At 40.7% G+C, this 19,274-nt stretch overlaps 5 protein-coding genes across 5 annotated transcripts; 2 read left to right on the top strand and 3 right to left on the bottom strand.

Moving 5' to 3' along the window:
- Positions 1-120: 120 nt before the first annotated feature.
- Positions 121-2,488, bottom strand: mrpl54 (mitochondrial ribosomal protein L54). The gene is made up of 3 exons (XM_083888154.1): positions 2,323-2,488; positions 1,841-1,997; positions 121-1,436 (listed from the first exon to the last, which is right to left on the bottom strand). The coding sequence occupies exons 1-3, from the start codon at positions 2,447-2,449 to the stop codon at positions 1,298-1,300; spliced, it is 423 nt and encodes a 140-aa protein (XP_083744280.1). The 5' UTR covers positions 2,450-2,488; the 3' UTR covers positions 121-1,297.
- Positions 2,489-2,698: 210 nt separating this feature from the next.
- Positions 2,699-4,802, top strand: fam32a (family with sequence similarity 32 member A). Its single transcript, XM_083887485.1, has 4 exons — positions 2,699-2,808; positions 3,302-3,446; positions 3,837-3,890; positions 3,981-4,802. The coding sequence occupies exons 1-4, from the start codon at positions 2,735-2,737 to the stop codon at positions 4,047-4,049; spliced, it is 342 nt and encodes a 113-aa protein (XP_083743611.1). The 5' UTR covers positions 2,699-2,734; the 3' UTR covers positions 4,050-4,802.
- A 40-nt stretch (positions 4,803-4,842) lies between these two features.
- LOC310926530 (fumarate hydratase, mitochondrial-like) lies at positions 4,843-6,342 on the bottom strand (the record flags this gene model as incomplete). The annotated part of the gene is made up of 1 exon (XM_083888681.1): positions 4,843-6,342. One exon carries the CDS (start codon positions 6,340-6,342, stop codon positions 4,843-4,845), a length of 1,500 nt encoding a protein of 499 aa, XP_083744807.1.
- Positions 6,343-9,123: 2,781 nt separating this feature from the next.
- LOC310926046 (fumarate hydratase, mitochondrial) lies at positions 9,124-10,782 on the bottom strand. Its single transcript, XM_083888146.1, has one exon. It carries the CDS (start codon positions 10,739-10,741, stop codon positions 9,242-9,244), a length of 1,500 nt encoding a protein of 499 aa, XP_083744272.1. The 5' UTR covers positions 10,742-10,782; the 3' UTR covers positions 9,124-9,241.
- A 1,014-nt stretch (positions 10,783-11,796) lies between these two features.
- Positions 11,797-18,504, top strand: hdgfl2 (HDGF like 2). The gene is made up of 16 exons (XM_083888457.1): positions 11,797-11,925; positions 12,977-13,053; positions 13,531-13,672; positions 13,898-14,164; positions 14,493-14,615; positions 14,693-14,761; positions 14,854-15,034; positions 15,184-15,268; positions 15,386-15,677; positions 15,784-15,917; positions 16,196-16,263; positions 16,346-16,416; positions 16,504-16,605; positions 16,701-16,857; positions 16,975-17,101; positions 17,621-18,504. The coding sequence occupies exons 1-16, from the start codon at positions 11,854-11,856 to the stop codon at positions 17,727-17,729; spliced, it is 2,076 nt and encodes a 691-aa protein (XP_083744583.1). The 5' UTR covers positions 11,797-11,853; the 3' UTR covers positions 17,730-18,504.
- Positions 18,505-19,274: the final 770 nt, after the last annotated feature.

The following is a 19,274-nucleotide window of genomic DNA, read 5'->3' as shown; positions in this document are numbered from 1 at the left end:
AAGAAAATGTGACAACTTTTGATTGACATTTTTTCTTTTAATAACTAAAATGCAGAAAAAAACAGGATTTGTGAAAATATCATTAGACCATTACCAACGTACAATGTGGGAGGCCGGTCACCTTTCTGAATGAGTTCTCACCACAATATCTCTTTAATCACAGAAGCAACTAAACGAACATTTTGGTGCAGTTTTTGTACAGCTTGTGACATTCATTGACAGAAATGTAAACCACTACCAATAAGTATGTTTGTATAACTGCTTTAAAATAAAAATAGTTGCTTTATGGAGGCTGTCATCTTGTGCCGCCATGTATTTACTACAGTTTGAATGCTGAAGCATACTACGCAGAATATCTAGTATGAGAAAACATCATAGTTCCCTGACACATTTGAGAAAGATAGGGATGAGCAGGCATCTTCCATTTGTTACAATCTGCAGTATCACCATTTTATGTCACAAATTCTTACACACTGGACCTTTGAGGCTGGGGTTATTTAATTATATGACATACAGTACCTCCACATATTCAACCTAACCAGTGATTTCTGCTTTCCTTTCTGGTGGTGTCATATATAAGCCACATTCAAACCTGTTATTAATATCCATTCTGAGATCCTATCAGAAGTGGACAACATTAGTGTGACAGTTCACAAATAAATGGCATTAACGTGTGTCCTGGATGCATCTACTGTAAACACTTGTGACTGGATCTCTCATCCATCACATAGGGACAATATGTACGCCCACAAGGATAAAACTTGAATGAGTCTGTCGGTACATACTGTATATGTCCACTCTCAAGTGACAGGTAAATAGACAAGAAAAAAGGAAATCATGCAGTGATCGTTGTTAATGTTGTAGTTATAGCTATAAATAAATCAACATGTTGGTCAGAGGACATTAGCTCAAGCTTCCTCTGAATGTGAAGATGAATTTAGGATGAATTGGAGACATTCTGACCTGTACATAGCACTGCCCATTTGTGATCACATCCCTCAGTATGGAGGATAATACAATGTCACAACACATAGAACTTAGAAGCCTAAATCAGCAACAGTTTCATGCTTTCAGCTTCCAAACACGGCTCCCAGAATGTCAACGCAGATAAAGGACTGTGTGTGCGCTGCATTATTTCAGGCAACCTACTAGATGAATGGCACGTGGTAAAGGGTCTAATAATATTTAATTCAGGGAACCAGACATGTGATGTGGACATGCTGATGTCACATGTCACAGAAATTCAGTTCATTAGAGTCCAAAGCACATGGCTGCCCACTGTCAGTCCAGTGATGGTTTAAAACTTCTTCCCTTTTTGCAGTCTGTTGGAACGCCAAATGTTTTCCTTCCTCAGACGCTTCCAGTATTCCCATGTGTCTGGCTCTGGCTCCAGCTCCGCCAGCTTCTTGGGCTCTCCCAGGTTCAGCTGGAACAACCTGATAACATGATAAAATTGTTATTGTACCGACACAGTCAATGCTAACTTCGCTCTACACCTAGAATTCAACAGGTTGCCAGTGGAGAGACCAGAAGAAGAAAAAAGGAATTGCTGGTCGACTGAACCATCTCTTCCAACTCTTTTCAATGTGTTTCTGTTAATATTTTCTGAATGTGTGATTTCCATACATGCTAGAACTACTGTGTTATTCCTCTCTGCAAGTAGAGAAAGCAACGTAGTGAGAGGAAGAGCATGATATATGAAAATGTGTACATATAATGAAATAAATAGCATTGTTAGTATAAAATAAGCAAAACACACACACAAAACATTCACTGAAGAGGGGCACAACTGTAACTGTTTGCACTAAATCGTAATATGGGCAGAAACACGTGCTCTCACCACTCTGGATATTCCTCAGGAGACTTCAATTCGGGGTCATCTCCTTGTTTAAAGATGTTGGCCCCTACTGCATAAGAAGTAAGTTTGACAGTGTCTTTACACACTTCTGGACCTTGCAGCTCCTCTTTGACCATACCTTTACCCTTTCCTTTGGCCACTGAAAGACAAGAGGAAATATTCCATTGCCAGCATGTTATCATTGACACAAACCCAACAGACTATCATTTAGTGTGATTCACAGATGATTTAGGTATTTAATATTAAAGGAATGTCTTATATAGGGTGTATTATTGCTTAACAAAAAGTACACATTGGTGTACAGTATTTGGCTCAAGTGGTTCAGTGCGTCACATACGCTTCATTTGCCAATCACTAGTAACACACAGTCAATACATTTGACTCGTTTCATCCCCCTTTACAGTTTCAAACTGGCAGAGAACACAGAGATTTTACAGATGAACACAAATGTCCTCCTGACTCACCGACTTTCTTCGCATATCCACGTGTCTGTAGTCTGTTTGACACGTTCGCCCTGCAAAGCACCGTTGTCGGGCTGGTTGTGATGCATTTTGTCAGTGCTACTATTCTAAATAAACTGTAACAAGACATGTTTGTGTTAGGTTAGTCAAAGCTCAACCATGCTACCGTTTGACATTCATAGCTTCTTACGACTTCCGGGGTCTTCTGCTTAGCTGTGTGTGACTTTGTGAAAATAATATACTGCGCCCCCTCTGGACCGGAAGATACACTGCAAAATGGCTGACACGGGGCTTTGCATTTCATTTTAGCCCGACAGGTGGCAGCACGCGTGTGACGCATTTGTGTTTGTGACGCTACAGTGGCAAAACAAACGTTGAAGAAGAACGGCTCCCAAAAGAGAAAAACGTATCCAAAATGTCGGAGTACGCAACTGTCCAGAAGAGTTCCCTGAAATTAAAAGGCGTTGGAAGCGTTTCAGCTGGGAAAAAGTGAGTTATGTTGTATCTGGTAACGTAAATTTAACGTATGTTTTGAATTCTCAGTCACAACTGATTAAAACCCTGCTGTGTTTATGCGAGGTTGACGCTTACTTGTTTGCTACCACAAACAATGTACAGTTAGAGTAACCAAGCATGCTTTGGTCGAATACATATGTGAAAACAAACGCTGTGAAAACAAAGTATTACAGAGTATAATCACTGTTTTAGACGTGGCCTCTGTGTGGTTACTAACTGCGTTGTTTAGCTGGCATTAGCTAGATAGAATTAGCTACTTCACAGACTAGCTAATGCTATCTACTTACTTTCACTAGGAATTGAACGCTGTCTTATATTTAGTTAAACACAGTCACACTACAAAGCAACTGATTTCTGATTTTCATACGACCCCAAATAACACAAGTGCAAAGTACAAGACAAATCCCTAACGTTTTGAAGTAAACGTACATGACGTACTAGCTAACTGTTATTACACGTCTTTTAGGAAGAAGAAGAAGGATAAAGAGAGTAAACATCGCCGGGAGCAGGTCACTACCAATCAAAACGACGAGGAGGTGAACACCAAGAAAGCCTATGTTGACAAAAGGACTCCAGCACAAATGGCTTTTGACAAGATGCAAGAGAAGAGGGTAAGTTGTTCAGCTCTAGCTGGGGCCTAATAACTGGTCATAGGAATCAAGTACATTTGTCTCAAAGCGGTGGTAGTTTGTGACATCAACTATTCAAAATCCAAGCCAAAGCCGACATATGTTGTACATAAACATTCCTTATGTGTTCAGTATACATTGACATACAGGAGGTAGTTGGTATGTAAAGTATTTACTATCACAATGTTAGTTTTATTTATTATTATTAGTTGTATTAGTTTTGTTTATTCAGGACCACAGCACAATTTTCTAATTGAATACTTGATGAATATAATGAATAATTGTTCAGTTCCATCGAGAGTGTACCTAAACTGACAGTAATGATGTTCAGCTTTCTTACATGTGGCGATGTCTCTATCTCTTTCCTTACAGCAAATGGAGAGGATTTTAAACAAAGCTTCAAAGACACACAAACACAGAGTGGAGGTATGTTTCAAGTTGCACACAAAATGCTTTAATGTTTGACCAGAGAGATGTTTGCAAAATGTGTCTAATGTGTCTTTCATTTGTCTACAGGATTTTAATCGCCATCTGGACACTCTGACAGAACATTATGATATTCCCAAGGTCAGCTGGACCAAATAGAAGAGGAGGAAATGTTCACTGTTCTTTTTTTTTGGACAAAAATCTTGCGCATTCACGAAAAATGTATCTTTGCTAATCTTGTGTATGTTCTTTCTAATCTTGTATATATACAATTACCATTTGGTTTCTGGAATTCATTTATTATTTTTTTGCCATTTCTGAAGAATAAAGAAAATGAGGAAAGTTTATTTGTTTCATCTAATACACGGTGTAGTTTATTCCTGTTGACATCATTTTATGACTTAGTATATCTTCTGATGGTTTTATTATTGAATACTAATCTAAAGAAAACCAGATATTTGCTTTAGAATTCTTATATTGTCATCAGAATTGGAACACAGAACAATGTACTGAAGTCTATATTGAATTATGGGATTGGCACATGTGACACTTGAAGTTTCAAAACTATAGCAACGAGTGATTCGACAAAGCACTGCACTCTTGATGAAATGGAGTGACGAGCCCAGCTGAAGTATCAAACACAATTATGTGGGGTTTAGTGTTATACTCTCTGGTTTATCTTTTAATATGTCTTATTGCAAAGTGTTATCCAGGTTAAAAAATACATACATACATACATACTCTTAGTCCAAGTTTGTGCAGGTGTGTCAAAACGTTATATTTTTTCTTTCCCTATGTTTCTTGGAGTAAACACCTGTAAAAGGCCGTATCAAACAACAACAAAAATATTATTACACCCTAAGAGAAGTTTTGCTCATATAATTCAGGAATTGCACAGAACCTCTTGTTGAAATAAATGTCTCTGTTTTGTCGGAACATTTTGTTGTGAGTTTTACTTTGGCCCCAGCATTTCACTTGGCTTCACCCACTGGTCGAACTGCTCCTCTGTCAGGTAGCCCAGCTCCACAGCTATGGCCTTCAGCGTCGACCCCCTCTTGTGAGCGGTCTTGGCGATGGTGGCAGCTTTGTCATAACCAATGTGTGGGTTAAGAGCTGTGACCAACATGAGAGACTCACTCATGTGCTTTCTGATCCTCTCTGTGTTGGCCTGGATGCCCACCACACAGTTGTTGGCGAAGGAGACGGCGGCATCACCCAGCAGCTGAGCAGAGTTCAGCACATTCTTGATGATCATAGGTTTGAAGGCATTAAGCTCAAAGTGTCCATTGCTGCCTCCGATGGTGACTGCAACATGGTTCCCCATCACCTGGGCTGCCACCATGGTCATGGCCTCACACTGGGTGGGGTTCACCTTACCTGGCATGATACTGCTTCCTGGCTCGTTCTCAGGTAAGATGAGCTCCCCCAGACCAGAGCGGGGCCCTGAACCCAAGAAACGAACGTCATTGGCAATCTTCATCATGCTGACGGCCACTGTGTTCAGTGCTCCACTCAACTCCACCAGAGCATCGTGGGCTGCCAGAGCTTCAAACTTGTTGGGGGCTGTCACAAAAGGCAGACTTGTGAGCGAAGAAACTTTGGAAGCTACTTTCTCAGCGAAGCCAATGCGTGTGTTGAGTCCAGTTCCTACTGCTGTGCCTCCTGCCGCCAGCTCGTACACCCTGGGCATGGCAGCATTCACTCTCTTAATGCTGTACTTCACCTGCTGGACATAACCACCAAACTCCTGACCAAGCGTGAGTGGCACCGCATCCTGAGTGTGTGTGCGCCCGATCTTGATGATGCTTCTGAACTCTTCAGCTTTGCCAGCCAGAGCATCGTGCAGCGTCTGCAGACCAGGCAGCAGCACATGATGGACTTCTATGGCTGCAGCTATGTGCATGGCAGTTGGGAAGGTGTCATTGGAGCTCTGACACTTGTTGACATGATCATTGGGATGGACAGGATCTTTAGAGCCCAGTTTCCCCCCCAAGATCTCAATAGCTCTGTTGCTGATTACCTCGTTGACGTTCATGTTGGTTTGAGTTCCAGATCCAGTCTGCCACACCACCAGAGGGAAATGATCATCTAGTCTACCAGCAGAAACTTCCTCTGCAGCCTGGATGATTGCGTCTGCTATGTTTGGGGCTAGGCCGAACTTTTTGTTCACCTCAGCTGCTGCTTTCTTCAAAATACCAAACGCCTTGATCACTTGGATTGGCATTCTCTCATTAAGTCCTCCAATCTTGAAGTTCATGGTGGATCTGACAGTCTGAGCACCGTAGTACTTGTCAGCTGGGACCTTGAGTTCACCAAACGTGTCCTGCTCAATCCTGTACTCTGACCTGGCCATTCTGGAAGTGCAGAGAGGGGCTTTAGAGCTGACACTGAGGCTATGCAAAATTAGGAGGTTGCAGTTAATCTGTTGAACACGTCCCAGAGACAGAAACATGGCTTCCTGAAGACATGATAGCACTTTATCAACCAAAGACTTGCCTGAATTCTTGTCACAACATTGGGTTATGGAATGGCTTTGAAGTCTTCAGTTCAAAGTCCTGGAATGATGTATGTCTAATGCAGCCTCAAAGCAAGGGGAAGAAATATAACAGATAATTTAATCTAGAAGACGGCAGTAACACAACATTTCATGCGTGAAAATACAAAATGATTTTCTATTAACCTGACAGGTAGCAGCACTTACAGTAAAACAAACGATGGAGAATGACTCTAAAATCAGTTTCAGCTGGTAAAAGGTGAGTGTTGTGTTAATTGGTAGTATTTTTTAGTAAAATACAAGTTTAAATGTGCAGAAAATGTCACAAATGACAAATAACTGCTTTATTTAGGTGAGGCTAATGTTAGCCTGTTTGCTAAAACTTCCAGTATCTTGATTTATTTGAACAACTTTGCTGTGAGGATATTATTTTACAGTGGGAAATATCTGCTCTTTTGTGGCTCCAGTGATGATGTCAATAAACTGTTACATATCTTTTTTAGGAAGAAGGATAAAGAGAGCAAACTATGCCTGAAGTAGGTCGTGACCAGTCAAAACGACGAGGAGGCGAAAACTGAGAAGGCTAGCAAAAGGACAAGCAGCACAAATAGCCTTTGAAAAGATGCAAGCAAAGAAAGGGTAAGTTGTCAGTGGGGTTTGCTTGGTAAATTAACTCACCATCCCAGCTTTTTAGTCAAAAACAATCTGGTTGTTTTGTGACAACAGCCGCCATAATGCCAAATCAGTATGAAAGTCCACTTTTTGGCTAACTAGCTACTGATAAACATACGCACACAGGGGCGGTGATATTAGAAAACTACACAGGTTTAAAATGGTACACAACAGAAATAAAATAAATAGCGCCATTTTGGATAGAAAATGTCTTATAAACATAGATGTCAGGCCTAACTACATAAACCTACACTGTTGTAGTTTAACATTAACACTCTCGGATATCTTTATGTGGCTACGAGTTCATTTTTTTTGCTTTGACTTTCCCACTGTACCAAAGTACAAGTTCTACGGTAAACACCAGTGAGAGAAAGCCAACTGTATTCACATGTAAACATGTCTACTGAACAGAACTGTGGGATAATGTGTATTCTTCATGTTTGTATAAAAAGGGCCAGTATGTAAGACTTGGTTTCATCTAATGGCGAGACTGTTGTTAATATGGGGACCAATCCTCAGAGGTGGAAAGTAACGAAATACATTTACTCAAGTTACTGTATTGAATACTTTTTTTTGTGTATTTTGTATTTTTTAATTACAATTTAAAATCAGGATTTTGTATTTCACTTGAGTACGTATTGACTCAAGTATTGTACTTAGCTACTTTATAAATCCTATCCGTTACTGAGTAAAAATAAAAATTCAGCACAATGAAGACCTACAGGGGGAAAATATACACCAGAACCAGACGAATGATGATGTGATTAGCACCGGCACTGGCGCGTGAACATAGAGAGCGTGGCCAAAAGTCATGTAATATCCCGTGTTGCGCCGGGTGCGTGAGCTCCAAAATTTGGATTTCTGACCCCTTGTCATATTTCTACTACCCTCACACCCCACGCAAAGTAACTAAGTAACTTTTACTTAACGTACATTTCAAATGAACTACTTTTTACTTCTACTCGAGTACATTTTCAGATGACTACTTTCACTTCTACTTGAGTAATATTTCATCAAAGTATAGGTACTTACTTTTAAGCTTTTGCCTAAAGTACAAAGAAAAAGCTTAGTCTTAGCCTACTAAAATTAAAAAAATTTATTTAATTTGAACACTTATACATGCATACTTATGGGAAGCATCACACACAGGATCATTAATGTGTGATTTATTTTGATCTTAAAGACCAGACCCATATTTTTGAGTTCATGGTTGAGAGTAGTCGTTGTTCAGTTGTATGTGAAGAGGATTTTATCGCACTTTAACTCTGTCAACAGTGATTGTGCACCACTTTGTAGCCATTTATTTGTCTCTTTACTTACAGCAGGTGGAGAGGATCATGACAAAAGCTTCAAAGACACATAAAGACCATGTTGAGGTAAATATGGCACCAGACCTAGCAGAGAATCGTTCAAACTAATCTGTTTATTCAAACTCATCAAACGCCAGTTAATATTGGTTTTTGGGTGACTTATATACAATTATTTTTATTGTTTTTCCCCAAATTGCACAGAGAACACTCATGTTTGTGACTTCAGAATAAACTAACATATATATTATGGTTTCATTTGTTTACAGGGTCTTCACCCTGACAGAGCTCTGTGATATTCCTAAGGTCAGCTGGACCAAATAGAAGAGGAGGAAATGTTCACCTTCTTTTACAACTTGTACCCAAAACGTGTACAAAACATCTTTTTTTAAATGTATAAATTATTTTACTTTTGTATACATTATCATATCAATATATATTTAATCATTGATTGGCCTGCATTTGTTCATCTTGTTATTTCTGGTTCAATTTTAGCCTCTTTAAACTGGCTTCCAGTATGTTTTTGGTTCTTTAAATTTATCTTGTGGTTGTATATGTAAAACACTCAATTTGACAAGTGCTATATAAATCTGTATACAGTATTATTATAAAGAAATTGAGGAACCTTATTTTATATCTTATATCCTTATCTTATATTGTACATGCTTCTTTCTCTTTCATCTCTGATGAAAGACTAATGTAAACTATGTAATGTAAACTAATGTAAGAAAAATGCCAGAAAACCATAGTATTTGTTAAATTCTTGTGTATTTTCATTCGAACTGGAACACAGGACAAAGGACAAAGGCCAAACATACTGTAAACCAAGGGAGATAAGGTACAGTAGTCCATGGTGAATTAGTTGGTGTTAAGAATGTTCATTTTGGCCCCAGCATTTCACTTGGCTTCACCCACTGGTCGAACTGCTCCTCTGTCAGGTAGCCCAGCTCCACAGCTATGGCCTTCAGCGTCGATCCCCTCTTGTGAGCGGTCTTGGCGATGGTGGCAGCTTTGTCATAACCAATGTGTGGGTTAAGAGCTGTGACCAACATGAGAGACTCATTCATGAGCTTGTTGATCCTCTCTGTATTGGCCTGGATGCCCACCACACAGTTGTTGGTGAAGGAGACGGAGGCATCACCCAGCAGCTGAGCAGAGTTCAGCACATTCTTGATGATCATAGGTTTGAAGACATTGAGCTCAAAGTGTCCGTTGCTGCCTCCGACGGTGACTGCGACGTTGTTCCCCATCACCTGGGCTGCCACCATGGTCATGGCCTCACACTGGGTGGGGTTCACCTTACCTGGCATGATACTGCTTCCTGGCTCGTTCTCAGGTAAGATGAGCTCCCCCAGACCAGAGCGGGGCCCTGAACCCAAGAAACGAATGTCGTTGGCAATCTTCATCATGCTGACGGCCACTGTGTTCAGTGCTCCACTCAACTCCACCAGAGCATCGTGGGCTGCCAGAGCTTCAAACTTGTTGGGGGCTGTCACAAAAGGCAGGCCTGTGAGCGAAGAAACGGTAGAAGCTACTTTCTCAGCGAAGCCAATGCGTGTGTTGAGTCCAGTTCCTACTGCTGTGCCTCCTGCCGCCAGCTCGTACACCCTGGGCATGGCAGCATTCACTCTCTTAATGCTGTACTTCACCTGCTGGACATAACCACCAAACTCCTGACCAAGCGAGAGTGGCACCGCATCCTGAGTGTGTGTGCGCCCGATCTTGATGATGTCTTTGAACTCTTCAGCTTTGGCAGCCAGAGCATCATGCAGCGTCTGCAGACCAGGCAGCAGCACATGATGGACTTCTGTGGCTGCAGCTATGTGCATGGCAGTCGGGAAGGTGTCATTGGAGCTCTGACTCTTGTTGACGTGATCATTGGGATGGACAGGATCTTTAGAGCCCAGTTTCCCTCCCATGATCTCAATAGCCCTGTTGCTGATTACCTCGTTGACGTTCATGTTGGTTTGAGTTCCAGATCCAGTCTGCCACACCACCAGAGGGAAATGATCATCCAGTTTACCAGCTGAAACCTCCTCTGCAGCCTGGATGATTGCGTCTGCTACGTTTGGGTTAAGGCCGTACTCTTTGTTTACCTCAGCTGCTGCTTTCTTCAAAATACCAAACGCCTTGATCACTTGGATTGGCATTCTCTCACTTGGTCCTCCAATCTTGAAGTTCATGGTGGATCTGACAGTCTGAGCACCGTAGTACTTGTCAGCTGGGACCTTGAGCTCACCAAACGTGTCCTGCTCAATCCTGTACTCTGAGCTGGCCATTCTGGAAGTGCAGAGAGGGGCTTTAGAGCTGACGCTGAGTCTTTGCAAAGTCAGGAGTTTGCAGTTAAACTGCTGAACGCGTCTCAGAGACCGAAACATGGCTCCGCAATAGAGGTGAATACAGTGGGAGGTCAGCGCTAGCTTCCACATTGTCAGCTGTCATTGGGTGAATAGGAAACCGATCGTGCGTTAGCCAATAGTAGAGCAGAGAAGGCGGGACTTCCGCTCGAGTTGTCCTATCGGATAGAAACTACCAGGCTGCTCTATCCGGCTCAGTAAAGCGTTCCATAACATTGTATGACATCATATCCGCCACGACAACTGTGCTTTGTAGAATAAAGGTCCGTAACTGCGTTATTTAGTAATTTTTAAATGTATGTAATTAATGTAACTAACCTACGTTAATATGCATCATTTCATTTAAATATTTCTTTATTATGCTAAATAGGACGTATATATATATACATTTGTGTTGGTTTATTTATTGTTGGCAATAACATAAAATACATTAGTTACATCATTTATATACTTTTTCACTGTGTGAGAATTCCTGTGAGGAACTTATTTACAGGAGAGAGTCATCATTTCTTTGTAAATATTTCGATCCAATACTACTTTTTTAAATGAACGTTAATACTGACAGAGAAACCCCTCACTTTACAAAGCCAAAAGTTATAAAAAATAACCCAAATACAACATTGGCGTCTGTACATTCATGAGGCTAAATAACAATTAACAAACAACTAAAGTTTATTTTGAACTCCCATATGAATGTATATGTACATATTGATAGTAATATTAGGATAAACATGTTCTTTTGTTCGTGACACTGTGTGGAAAGTTGCGGTATTGCAGCAACAAAGAGGATGACAAATTAGAAACAACAAAAAGAATGTTGAGACTGAAAACAGCCAATTGCATCGAAGTTGAATTTCAAATGCGATATTTCTTCGTGGCTCTTTTTCGGAATAGGAGGACCTTTGTTTTGAAGCACGAAGTAACCCTTTACCGGAAGCACTTTGTGCGTTAGTATCTGTCTTCACGCCGCTGCATCTTCTCGCGGTAACGTTAGTTCACTCACTGTTAGCTTCGTAGCTAACCCCCATCGTTTCCAGGTTTCGTGTCGACCTGAAAACAGCCAACGCAGAGAGACACAGAAAGGCTGCACAGCGGGACATTCGTACATCTGGGCTGCATAAAGGAGCGGGACAATGCCACACAACTTCGAGGCCGGAGACCTGGTCTTCGCTAAAATGAAGGGATACCCCCACTGGCCAGCCAGGGTAAGTCAGCGAGGCTAGCAGCAGACGGAGGGGCGGAGGGGGTGGGTTGCTGGAGAAGCTTCTCTGTGTATCTTCTGTCTAACATGGACACCCATCACATAGATACATAACTTAAATTAAATGGGCTGACACGCTGTATTACAGGCCCGAAGTATGTGCACCAGTGGTGGCATCTGCAGGAGATGCTGTTAGCATTATCTACAGTATATGGAGACAAACAGCAGCAAAGCTAACGATGTTTTTTTTTCTTCATGGCGTTCCACATAACCGCGCATTTGTCTTCGATACGCAGACGTTTCCGCCTTCAAGTGTGCGCATCCACTTAATAATTATAAATATAAATGAACTGAAATAACAGCATTGACAGCCACTCACACACAATCGTACATTTTCATAACCACAACAGTTGTTCCTCCTGTATTGGTTTAGGTCAAATTCACTAAAATACCACTAATAGACTAAAGATGATGAAAATAATACAAATATAAATAATATAACTTGTTATGTCATTGATATAATAGTAAACTACATTTCTAAATACCATAAGTGTGTATCATAATAGCTAAAAACAAATAGGAGACTATTCCCAGTGTGCTATACACTGCACATACATAGCAGGCTTACCCTCCATTATATATTTACATCCATATACACATTTGTGTATAAATGTAGTCTATTGACCTCTATACATTTGTAGGTCAATACATATCCCCAATAAAGGAAAACAAATACCAGAATAATTTAATAAAATTATTGATATATAAAAGTCATTAATAATTATGATAATCACTGTCGATAGGTTTACATTTAAGTGTTGTATCGCCTCTTTTTTTTTTTTAACTTATTTTCCACATTATGTTTCCCCTCAATTTAACCTCAAACGTCATTCATCTTTAACTGTAATTTTGTAAACACCAGAGCAAATTCCTTGTATGTTAAAACTGACTTGGTTCCAGTAAAACCGTGCATGGTGTTGTCATGTTAAATTTCCCAGGTGCACACACAAAATCGCCCTTCGTCATCTTTTCATGAAAGTCTTGCTTGTTTACAGATTGAGGATGTGGCTGATGGAGCAGTGAAACCTCCCCCCAATAAAATTCCAATATTTTTCTTTGGGACTCATGAGACGTGAGTTAAACACTTTATTGCTTTACTGTTTTTTGGGGTACATTTGTCATTTCTGTCATACTTGAATTGGCTTTTTTTTTTTTATCAGACTGTGACTCCTTTGTTTTTTATAGACTGATAATATCTTTGTAAGAGCAATGTGTTGAGCTGTAGACTAACAAAAACACTACTGTCTCCCAACAATACTTTTTATTTTTATTTTCTGCAGGTTACAGATAAATATTGACTTTATTTGTATTTTTGAATGATGCTGGCATGTGTTTGAAACGGCATCAGGCACCTATCAGTCAGCAGATACCCACAGCATCTGGCACCCGCTGTATATTTATCTACCACTAGGTGGCACAGTTGTTCTTATGTCTCCAGTCAATGTAGAACTTCCTTACTGTCAACAACGTTTTATTTCAATAGGTCATTGTTGTTGTTTTTGTTCAGTATTGTTGGTAAAAAAAAGTTGTATCCTTTTCTTTTTAACAGAGCATTCCTGGCAGCAAAGGACCTTTTTTCCTATGAGAAGTACAAAGAGCGTTACGGAAAGCCCAACAAAAGGAAGGGGTTCAATGAAGGTTTATGGGAGATCCAGAACAATCCACATGCGTCTTACAGTGCACCACCTGCAGTAAGTCAGATCTTATACTCAGGATGTTGCCCTCGAGTGTCACACTGTATGCTACACATATTTAAGTTTTAACTTGATTTGATCTTAATTTCAATCGATTTTGATGCTGCTACTAGCGTCAGCGTATCGGTTGGTTCATTTCACGCTAGCATTTTCATGATCGTTGAATGCATGTCATGTAGGTGAAGCGTTTGTATTAATCTTTCTGTCGTGGTTTCTTTGTAGCCAGCCAGCTCATCTGACAGTGAGGGCAACAACGCTGAAAAAGGAAGCGACGTGGAAGAAGATGATGACGAGGTTGCCGTTCCTCAGAAAGCAGATTCAGCAAGTGAGGTTGACTCAGATTCTGGGAGCGGAGATCATGGAAGGGGAGGAGGAGGAGGAGAAGGAGGAGAAGGAGGAGAAGAAGGAGAAGAAGGAGAAGAAGGAGAAGAAGGAGAAGGAGGAGAAAGAGAAGGAGGAGGAGTGAAGCGAAAGCCAGCAGCTCCCAAGGTAGTTGTTCACATATTGACCCTTCCTTAACACTGCACTTAACTTTCGTTTATAACCAGTGTTAATTAAACAAGCCATAAAACTGTTGTGTGTAACTTTAGAATATAATCATATGTTACATTTTGTTATGTTCAAACCATGGTCAAGTGAGTTCACACAATGCTGATTCCACACAAATGTATAGATATTGCATTTTGTCACTGCACACAGGAAGTGATTTGATTTACACAGCAACAAATATCATTGCAATGTATACACTGCAGCTTTAAATAATTGAGTGTGAGTGAGTGAAAGGTATATTTCTCTTTTGCTTGCGTTTTCTCTTCAGCGGCCTCCTCCTCCTAAAAAAGCCCGGGGCTCGTCCAGTGACCGAGACGAAGAGGAGAGTGGATCCCCTTCCGAGTCAGAACCCACACCCTCGGATTCTGATGCTGGAAAAAACAGTGACCAGGTAATAACACATACACAACATGGTATGATTCTAAAACTAAAGAACCAGAAGGAAGTGTTAATAAACTTTTCTGACAGGATTTTACTCCAGAGAAAAAAACTGGTGGACGAGGTGGAAAGAAAGCTGGAGGCAGGGGAAAGAAAAAGGTGAACATTTGTCCCATTAATTAATACATTGAAAGATTTTGATTGTTGTGTGCCGTCTCCTTCTCATTTCCCTCCTCTGCGTCATGTCACAGAAGGCTACATCAGACTCGGATTCAGGTTCAGCCTCAGGGTCAGAGAAGAAAGTAGTCGACAGTGACTCCGAGGATGAGAAACCTAGACCAGCTGTGTCTGGCTCAGAATCTCAGTCTGGCTCAAAGTCTGAATCGGAATCAGATCCGCCGCCTCGGAAAGGCCCACAAGCACGCAAGAAAGGTACATCTTCAGTCTGGTTTATTTATCAGTTAGAACTCTGATGTGTATATCTACAGGCATGTCGATCGTATGTTATCAGAAGCAAGGTTTCCTGTCCTTTTTTCGCTTTTATTAACATGCGCTCCATGATCGTCCTTTTTCTCCTTTAGAGAAACCTGCGCCAAAGCCTCGTGCACGCAAACCCAAACCACCACCTGCAAAACGAGCTCCTTCATCTTCCTCCGACAGTGACAGGTCTGTATGCTCAAAGGCCTCCGTTTGCCCACTAATGCGCCACAGATTTACACACTATTATGAATTCTAGTGTGCACTTTGGCAGTTTTCAAGGCATCATACCCTGTTTTGTCGCAGTGACAGTGAACCCGACCGCATCAGTGAATGGAAGAAACGGGACGAGGAACGAAGACGAGAGCTGGAGGAGCGCAGGAAAAAGGAGGAGGCAGAGGAGCTCCGCCGGCTCCGCGAGAGAGAGAAGGAAGAGGAAGAGAAAAAGAAAAAATCCAAGAGTAAAAAAGCAAGTGACAGTGACAGCAGCAGTAGCTCGGACGGAGGTGTAGACGATCACCCGCTGAAGAAATCCAAGAAACCACCTCCACCTCCGATTCCTGCCCCTTCTGACTCTGATTCTTCACCACCAGTTGAGGTAACGTTGCTTACTGAAAGCAAACTGCATTCATTGTCCATATTCAAGAAGCGAAATGTTTTTGATGTTATTAATATTTATACATGAAACCTTTTATCCTGAAAAGGCGAAGAAACCATCTAAAAAGCCAGACAACCAGAAGAAAGCAAGGATAAAGAAAGAGAAGGAGAGAAAAGAAAGAAAGGAGAAAGAGCTAAAAGAGAAGAAAGCAAAACGATTAGAGGAAAAGTCCAGGACCAGGTGAGTGCATAAAGTTGCACAAACTGAAGTGTATTTTTGTCGACAAATCGATCGACAATCGACACGCGCGCACCTCGACAAAAACATTTTTATTAAAAAAAGTTGTCACAAACACGTAAAGTTCACGACCAACCGAGATTAAAGAAGCTGCTGCTGTAAAAAAAAAATCAACAAAGAATTGACACGTGGACCTCGACAATTGACTCTCAAAATGTCTGAAATTCCCATCCCTAAAGTGTATATTCATTTATTAAACCTAATAATCATCTTTCTTTCAGATCTAAGCCTGAAAAGCCCAAACGTAAACCGGAGAGGCTGCCAGAGAAGAAAGTGGAAAAGAAAAAGGGTCAGTGTAAACCATGCTACACTCTACTGAAAACCTCAATAATATTGTTTTAGTGACTGTTGCTGTATGTGTCCAAATGCAGAGCCGTCGCCAGAAGAGCGGCTACAGAAACTCCACACAGATATAAAGTTTGCACTCAAAGTGGACAACCCAGTGAGTGGCACGTTTCATAGTCTTTTTTCTGTATTTTAATTTGAGCCTGAAAACTGAACTTTGGTGTATTTTTTCGTTGATTTCTAGGACATAGATCGGTGTCTACAGGCGCTGGAAGAGCTCGAGGCTGTTCCAGTCACCAGCCAGATCCTCCATAAGAACGCTGAAGTTATTGCCACATTAAAGAAGGTGCATTTAATTGTCCTTACTTTGGCTGCCATCATTTTTTTCTTTGCAAAGCACACATTTGTTGTATCTAATAGTTTTTACTTCGAATAATTTAGATCCGGCGGTATAAAGCCAGCAATGCAGTCATGGAAAAAGCCAGTGAGGTCTACAATAAGCTAAAACTCCGCTTTGTGGGAAAGGCCGAAGCGGTCGCTAAACCTCTAACAGACAAGGAACCAGAAGATAACGGGAAGGAGACGCAGGAAGATGCAGGTAAAACAAATGACTGGATTAGACTGCATGTGATCGAAATTCAACCTTTTAAATTAGGTTTTATATACTTTTGGTTTAACCTGCATTATTATATGAATCTAAATGTGTCTCTTCTAGACTCTACTCCAATGAACGGGGAATCAGAGCAGAAAAAAGATGATATGGAAGTTGAGGAAAAACCTAAATCACCTGGCCAGGAGGAGGAGGTGAATCACGACGATAATGATGCTTCAAGTCCAAACAGGTGAACATCCAGTTTGAAGTAAAGTACATTGTTTTGCTTACAGCTTAAAGCTTGTTCCAGCTGTTGATGCATACAGTACACACTGAAAGTGTATTAAAGGGATGGCTTTGATTTTTGAAGTGTGGTTGTATGAGGTATTGCTCTTGGTTAATAACCAAGTGTTCGGATTTACCCAAGTGATGCAGCAGTAGACCTTTTCCATTTCCTCTTTGTCATGCCAATTAAAAATACTGGTTTTCTCTATGGACTTTGGTGTGACAGAGTATGTGGTTTACTTAATGTGAGTTTCCAGCTAGAAAGGACTGTCTGAAATATCCCTTTATAGTAGACACCTGCACAGTAAAACACAGTTTGACAAAATCCCATATTTCCGCATTAAAGGAACCGTTGAATCTCTTAACCTAAAACCTTGTTAACTGAGATGAATCTTGTGTGAGCGTGTTCCCTGGTTTACGTCCTGGTATAGTTATTGTGATTGAAGCACAGTTTGGTTTGTGACTGACTTTTGTTTATCTTTAGGCGGAGCCCAAGCAGTCCTGTTGAACAACGGACACACAGCTATGAAGACGAGGAAGAAGACAACAACTCCATCTCTGCAGAGGCGGAAGCACCGACAGTTGAAAGCTGAAAGACTTTTAACCACCAGTGCAGTGAACCAAGCACAAAAAGACGGTGGTCTCTTTGTTTGACATCATTCAACACACACACACACAGTATCCCCCCCTACAGTACCTGTCACATCACTGTTGATGTTTTGGACATTTTGTACGATATGATATTCAGCCAGAAAAGGCCCCTTTTGTTCACACCAGTTGTGTATTTATCCCAGCGAAAAAAAGGAAAGCTTATTAGTGTGATAGTTTGTGGCACGGTGTGAATCGGTTTTGTTCTGGAAATTTCCTTATCCGTTTATAAGACACTTGGCCTGTCCTGGATCCTCAGCCTAAACCCCTGCTTCGTGGCTACTTTTGTTCTTTCTACCACATGAACTCTTACGTTGGTTGTTCAAACTGTATGATGATTGAATGATGACAGTTTTAGCACCTGTGACCAGAATGTAGGCAGGGCTAGTATGAGAGCAAAAGGATTCTCGTGGGGAGTTTGAGTGGAAAGTTTTTGTGCAGCCTTTACATCTGTTGGCTTCATTTATTTTTTATTTTTTATAAAGCCTAAAGTGTCACAAACGCCTCTTGTCTGTGTGTTGGCATTGTGAGAGTGGTGATGTACTGTTTGTAAATCTTTTATGTTGAAGTATTTTATTATCTGTTTTTATAATTATCCAGTCTAAAACTTTTTTTTCTTGTCCCCCCCCTGACTGATGCCCACCTACTTTTTATAGCCTGACTTCCAGATATGTGCATCCACACTTTTGTCTAAATCAGTAACTGCTGTGGAATTACACACATCCCACTCTTCTCGTAGTGTCTGCATTCAGTATGTTGCATAATAAATGGAATAAATTTACAGATCAAAAAAATTTGCCCTTTTAAAAGCAAATGAAATCTCATCTAACTGCGGCCTGCTTAACAATTCCTGTTACGTGCATACAACAGGTGTTTTTAGTGCTATATATAAATGAAAGCATTTCTACTGCTTAGTTGAGATGAATAAAAATCTCAGCATGGCTTTGTTTCTACTTCATTCCTTGATGTTTAAAACCTGCTTTAATTTGCTTTGCTAGCAATAACCTTACGCTGCTGATGATTGTTTCTGGTTGTGTACAAATAGCCCACTACTTTACTTGCTGGCTTTTAAATGACTGGTTAAATTTCCATCTAGAGCACTGTATATATATATATATGTGTATATATATATATATATATATATATATAAAATATGCAGTTGAAAAGCCATTATAGTGCCCTGTTGCCCTGGGTAAAGGGAAGGAGCAAGTGGGGGAGTCATCTGGTTGTTGCAGTCTGCAGTCTCTCCACTAGATGTCACTCATTCTTACTCACTGGACCTGTAAGGGATTATAGCACTTATTTGGGATGGAGTATTTATTTGTGTTTAAAACCTGCTTCATTTTGCTTTTCCAACAACAGCTGAATTATTCAGATTACTATTATTTTATTTATTTGTTTCGGGATGTGTGGAACTAGTCTGCTGCTTTATATACTCCGCTTGGCTAAAGGATTTTTAATGACTGGTTGGGTTTCCTGCACGATTTTTT

Source organism: Microchirus variegatus, assembly GCF_963457635.1.
Source record: "Microchirus variegatus genome assembly, chromosome: 4".
In the NCBI taxonomy this organism is placed as follows: Eukaryota; Metazoa; Chordata; class Actinopteri; order Pleuronectiformes; family Soleidae; genus Microchirus; species Microchirus variegatus.
The sequence above is the reverse complement of the archived record's forward strand: the minus strand, read 5'-3'. Positions and strand labels throughout refer to the sequence as shown.

Excerpts from the sequence above, each read along its gene's own strand:
- fam32a (XM_083887485.1), top strand. The coding sequence starts at position 2,735 with ATGTCGGAGTACGCAACTGTCCAGAAGAGTTCCCTGAAATTAAAAGGC. Across the intron at positions 2,809-3,301 it reads AGCGTTTCAGCTGGGAAAAA|GAAGAAGAAGAAGGATAAAG; the intron begins GTGAGTTATGTT and ends CACGTCTTTTAG. Across the intron at positions 3,447-3,836 it reads ACAAGATGCAAGAGAAGAGG|CAAATGGAGAGGATTTTAAA; the intron begins GTAAGTTGTTCA and ends CTTTCCTTACAG.
- mrpl54 (XM_083888154.1), bottom strand. The coding sequence starts at position 2,449 with ATGTCTTGTTACAGTTTATTTAGAATAGTAGCACTGACAAAATGCATC. Across the intron at positions 1,998-2,322 it reads TGGATATGCGAAGAAAGTCG|TGGCCAAAGGAAAGGGTAAA; the intron begins GTGAGTCAGGAG and ends CTTGTCTTTCAG. Across the intron at positions 1,437-1,840 it reads CCTGAGGAATATCCAGAGTG|GTTGTTCCAGCTGAACCTGG; the intron begins GTGAGAGCACGT and ends TCATGTTATCAG.
- hdgfl2 (XM_083888457.1), top strand. The coding sequence starts at position 11,854 with ATGCCACACAACTTCGAGGCCGGAGACCTGGTCTTCGCTAAAATGAAG. Across the intron at positions 11,926-12,976 it reads ACCCCCACTGGCCAGCCAGG|ATTGAGGATGTGGCTGATGG; the intron begins GTAAGTCAGCGA and ends GCTTGTTTACAG. Across the intron at positions 13,054-13,530 it reads TTCTTTGGGACTCATGAGAC|AGCATTCCTGGCAGCAAAGG; the intron begins GTGAGTTAAACA and ends TCTTTTTAACAG.
- LOC310926046 (XM_083888146.1), bottom strand. The coding sequence starts at position 10,741 with ATGTTTCGGTCTCTGAGACGCGTTCAGCAGTTTAACTGCAAACTCCTG.